This window comes from Haliotis asinina, chromosome 2 (genome assembly GCF_037392515.1).
Source record: "Haliotis asinina isolate JCU_RB_2024 chromosome 2, JCU_Hal_asi_v2, whole genome shotgun sequence".
Taxonomy (NCBI): Eukaryota; Metazoa; Mollusca; class Gastropoda; order Lepetellida; family Haliotidae; genus Haliotis; species Haliotis asinina.
The window spans coordinates 85,040,543-85,045,971 of NC_090281.1; the positions used below are offsets into that span (position 1 = coordinate 85,040,543).

A 5,429-nucleotide genomic window follows, 5' to 3' on the forward strand; every position below is an offset into this window, starting at 1 on the left:
TCTGCATAGTGCACATAAGAGCCCTGAGTTGCCTGCATTGATGGGAGTATTTTTTGTGCTTTACTTATATGTATATGGAATGCTCTTAGTATGTTTTCACGAAGTAGACATACACTTGCTGAATTAAAAACATTTGAACACTCAAATCATGCAAGTCCACCCTTCTTTCCCATTAAAAAAACATGATAAAACTGCCATCAGTTTGAACAGTATAACAGCAATGTGATATTGTGCCAGGATAATGTGGGATGAAAGCCACAAGTGATGTCGTTGTCAGACATTCACCACTCTAATGAAACCCACGAACATGGGCGGGGTGCTGAGAATTGTAACTGAGATGGGACTAAAATCCACAGTAAGGGAGTAAGGGACACAACTCCCCACAGCAAACTCTGCCTTAACCCATGGAGCCAATCATTCCTTATCTTAATATAGATTTCTAACAAAGCAATTATCAGGCTGGCCTGGTAGTTTTACTTGAGAAAGAAGCATTTCAAGACATACAGTTTTTCTCTTAAGGGAAAAGCAGCAAGATGAAACGTTACCTTTCACAACACTGACACAGCCTCTTTAAGAAACATCATTCATATTATGAAATTACACTCAAAAACACAATTTGCAAGGATGGGAGGTGAATGCAAGTAAGTCACCATAATGTGACAGTTTAATGACAGTTGTCCATCAGTTCACATTATGCCTCAAAGATCCTATACCTTGATCAATACACCTCCAGTGATTTGTAACAGTTCACAAAACCCAAGTCATCTGGGTTCATGATCAGTGTTGCTGATATACACAGACCAAGGTGATGGTCTGGGTCATGGGTTATGAATGCCATTTGGAAAACAGACAGATGTAATAAATGTTATATCTAGGATTATACTTCCTTAGTAAAGTACAGATTCTAGTACTTTTGTTGGGATGAGTCACATCTGGTATTCGAACCCACACCCTCAAAGTCAGGCACCTATTCACTAGCACACAAAGTCAGCCATCTAACCCACTCAGCCACTGCAACTGATATAAAATGAAGTCAGACAACTGGTCGTCCAGACCACAGACTTTGTGTACCCCTCCAATGGGTGTAAATTGGTACACCCACAATGCCATTTAGAAAGTGATCAAATGTAAAAAATGGGTTAGTTACTAGATTTTCAATCAGTGGGTGGATTTGTAAGGTATCAGTTTGGCTTTTACGGCAGAAAGGATAAGATTCTATTGAATGAGGACTGTCATAGTAACATTCTGCTGCACACAGAGTGAGTGCTAATAGTTTCATTCCACTGTTAGATATCATATAAATATCACTTTAGGCGAAGCCAGAAATGGGTTGCTTGTACTGTACCTAAGTAGTAAAGGAAACCTCAGTGTTAGGTATGACAGCCTAACGCTTGCAACCACTTGGCTACCCCAATGGTAGCTGAGGGCAATCCTCAGCGCTGTCCAATCAAAAACCATCTCTCATTATAAAATATAAAGTTACTACAAAATAATGTTGATGAGCAAATGAACAACAATAATTACTAAACCAGTGTAGTGATCTTAAATAAAAAAAGGCAAGTGCACAAATACACCTTTTGATAAAAAAAATGAAACTGAGAACTACTTTCCATGTATCTTCCAGCCTTGTAGTACTTAGTGCTTGTTTAGTCTCTCAGCAGAGATATTCTCCTGTGCAAAGGACGGGATTATCGATGCAATAAACCAGCCTCACAGACTTGGTGCCATGATGTAATAAATATGCAAATGAAGCCACACAGCAATGACCTTTTAACATATTCAATGGCCGCTAATTGGAAATATTGTAAATGGGAAGAACTATCACCAAATACTGATATCGAATTATATCATTTATAATATCGAAAATACACTATTATCATGACGTAAAATTATAAAATACATATACAGTACCAAAGGCCACATTTTTATGCCTGGGCCACTTCAAAACTATGTCCATATTGCTGTCTTTTATAACCTCTGTATAAATGCGTAACCCCATTCATCAGAGATGTGAAATGGCCCTGATTTCTTTTGGACCTTTTTGACCTTTTCTCTCAAAGTTATTTCTCTTCTCTATTTATTGAAAATGGACTGACATTAGGTACATTGCTAATCATCCCTATGGAAAATAGGTAAATCTGTATTCCTAAAATGTGACATCAAACACTGATAGGGAAACACACTCAGCTAATAATCAGCTATTTTCGTATATGAATTGGTCTTGATGTAGATGTGTGCTTATAAAAATTAAATTGTCTTCAGTACTTCATTATCGGTCAATATTGACCACTCTGATGGCACTGACTATTGTTCATACAGTATACCTGTAATTGAATATTGCCCCAAGAAACTGGGAAAACTGCTCTCAGATTTATCAAAGGTTAAGTAAGCACTACAGACAGCGAGTTACGTTTTATGTTGCTTCTAGCAATATTCTAGCGATATCATAGTGGGAGACACCAGATATGGGCTTCTCAAATTGTACCCCGGAACCCAAACTGGTTTCTTTTGGTGTGACAAGCAAACACTAATACCACTAGGCTACTGTACCGCCCGGTAAGCAAGCCCTACACATCTGCATGAGACAATTTTGAATAAATCCATCTGGTTTGCAGTTCATCTTTTTATAAGCAGTTAAAGCAAAGTAAATTGATTTTGGTGAAAATCAATAAATCCAGATTTTTGATTGTGTTGAAATAAGCAGACTTGTGGCGATGAACAACCAACCTTCCTGACATTTATGAAAGGGATGGATTGGTCACAGGTATATGATGTACTGAATTCGAGACTCACTTTGATATGAAGTGTCCATTTTACAATGACTGTGAACAAACCTCTAGTTTTCATGACCTTCAAAAAGACAATGTCATATTTTCTCTGGCCTCCATATTTCATCCCCCAAATTTCATGAACAAAAAGTACATATGCCATAAATGAGTATGCAATCAATTATTGCCACAGTAATATTTTCAGACTTGATTTTTGGGTTAGAAAATATGTCAGAATAATTACATTTATAAGTCATATTTTGTTGTCTGGCATAAGTATCTCTTGATGTTTTCAACACACAAGAATAAATCTTCACATTTGACACATTCTTGAAACACAAATACAAAAACAGAAAAAATAGCTTGTTAACAAAACTGATAAAAATCCTACAAAAAACCGAATGCATAAATATTACAAATCAAGACTTTGCTTTATCTAGATCTTTTTTCTTATGTTTTTTCGATGACTTTTTCCTGCTTCTATGTTTATCCTTTTTACTTCCATCTTTCTTGTGTTTACCATGATGTTTATTCTTCTTGTGTTCTTTGGTTTCACCACCATGTGAGCGATGGCGGTTTTTCTTGCGTCGATATTCTGAAGTGTCTCTGTGGTTTCTCACAGATCTTTCCTCCCGATCATAGTCGTAATCAGAATCTCTACGTCTTGCCTTCCATTGATCTCTCTGTTTGTCATATTCATAGTCACTGTGTCTCCGCTTTCGGTCATCAAGGTTACGAAGAGTTCCAACGAGCATATTTTTCAGAAACCTTTTATTTGTGGCAGGCAGTGGACACTTTTGCCTGCAAAACATGAAGACTTTTCTTGTAAAAAGAACTTTCAGAGAGGGAAATAATACTGTCTGAACTGCTAAGTTTGAAGTTTGAAGCTTAAAAAATTCTTTTCCTTGGACTTAAAGTTAAACTGTGACAAAATAGAAATATTATGGTCACAGGTACATCCCACTCCAACAATGTGTTTGTTATTTAAAGCCACACACAGCAATGTTCCAGCTATATGGCAGTGGTTTGTAAATAATCAAGTCTGGACAGACAATCCAGTGATCAACATCAGGAGCATTGATACCATGGCCTTTCTTAACCTTCTTACAACAACCATAAGGTTGCTGGAGAGCATTTCACACATGGATTTATCCAACAATGATCATTACTGAATAGCCTCACCATCCAAGAGCACCATGTTCCTTTGCACGTTCCGCGCCACGCTTAGTTTCCTTTAGGATCTCTTCCATGGCCAGCCTGAAGGAGAATTAGATAATGCTACTTGTAATGTCCTGAATAATTAGGTATACTATTGACAGTTAAGCGTTAGCATCTCTACAATCAGCCTCGGGAGGTTTAACATACAATACCACCACAAGTGGTATGTTTGTTGTTTAGTTATCTAATCCAGAAGCCTTCAGGACACTTAATGTTTTACTTGCCACCCAATCATAACAACATTGAAAGAAATGTAGATTGAAAAATAACAGGTCCTAAGCATAAAATATTTTCTCTTCATATTCACTGACATGTAACTTGAGTTAACAGGTCCAACTGACAATGGGCTCAACACCCTGCAGTACTCCTGTTTCAGAACTGTGAAGCATTGTATGCAAACAACAGCCAATCAACCCTGGGCTTACTCTAATCTGCTTGGTATACGGCCCATGAACCTGACAGAAGTTTCAGCTCTACTGACCACATTGACAGATTGGGACATCAGCAACTACATTATGGTGTCAAAAATGGAGCCTTGATCATACTTTATGGGCAGATTTGGGTAAGGAAATTTAGCAAATAGATTCATGATTCCATGCTTGCCTCCTTCTTTTTCATGCTAGCGTGCATTGGCAACTGATAGAGTGAGTACTATTTCAAACGTTTATGTGATTCAAATGATGCTTCAATGATTTGTGAAATGCATCATATACTGGATAGAGGTATCACATTGAAATACCAAACATCATTCTTCGTCAGCATTACTTATAAACTTTCATAAATCCAAACAATCTGCCAACATAAAATTAAAATCATAAAAAAACACCACTCCAAAGAGGAAAACGAACAGTGCGTCTCACATGGATATATACTTCAACGATATGCAGTATTGCAAATGTGATGAACAAATAAATTTTGATGATGGCAGGTAATGCAAACAATGATGACTATTGATTAACAATCACTCATCGCTGATCAGAAATTCAGACTTGAAATCAAACCTGTTTTGCATAAACAAACTTTGAAAATCATCATACTTTTCCAATTCTTCGTCATCCATTTTGCATGCCAATGAAACACCTTTCCAGGTCAGCTCAGCTCCAGCGTGTATTTATTTAATCTAACAATATTAAACAGTAAGGTCGAAAAGAGCACAACTGTAAACAAGTGCTTGTCAATGGTCTTGCTCGCTGCCATCGGTGATTACTTGGTTTGTTGCCCATTATATTTAACAACGGTTAATAAAGATATTCGTAAATGTACGTCTCGCTTGCATATGTATGACCATTTCCATCTCACCGTCTATATATTCAAGAAATACTTGGTTGTTATATAACACTGCTTCATCGTGTAATTTTAAATGTGTATAACTAAAATTTATTCCATGGGAATAACCTTCCTTTGCACCGGCTTCATAACCTCTCGCAAAATCTCGCGCAGCAT

The 5,429-nt window shown here is 37.1% G+C and overlaps 1 protein-coding gene across 1 annotated transcript; it reads right to left on the bottom strand.

Moving 5' to 3' along the window:
* Window positions 1-2,072: 2,072 nt before the first annotated feature.
* LOC137272945 (protein POLR1D-like) lies at window positions 2,073-5,200 on the bottom strand. Its single transcript, XM_067805371.1, has 3 exons — window positions 5,024-5,200; window positions 3,951-4,025; window positions 2,073-3,569 (listed from the first exon to the last, which is right to left on the bottom strand). The coding sequence occupies exons 1-3, from the start codon at window positions 5,044-5,046 to the stop codon at window positions 3,188-3,190; spliced, it is 480 nt and encodes a 159-aa protein (XP_067661472.1). The 5' UTR covers window positions 5,047-5,200; the 3' UTR covers window positions 2,073-3,187.
* Window positions 5,201-5,429: the final 229 nt, after the last annotated feature.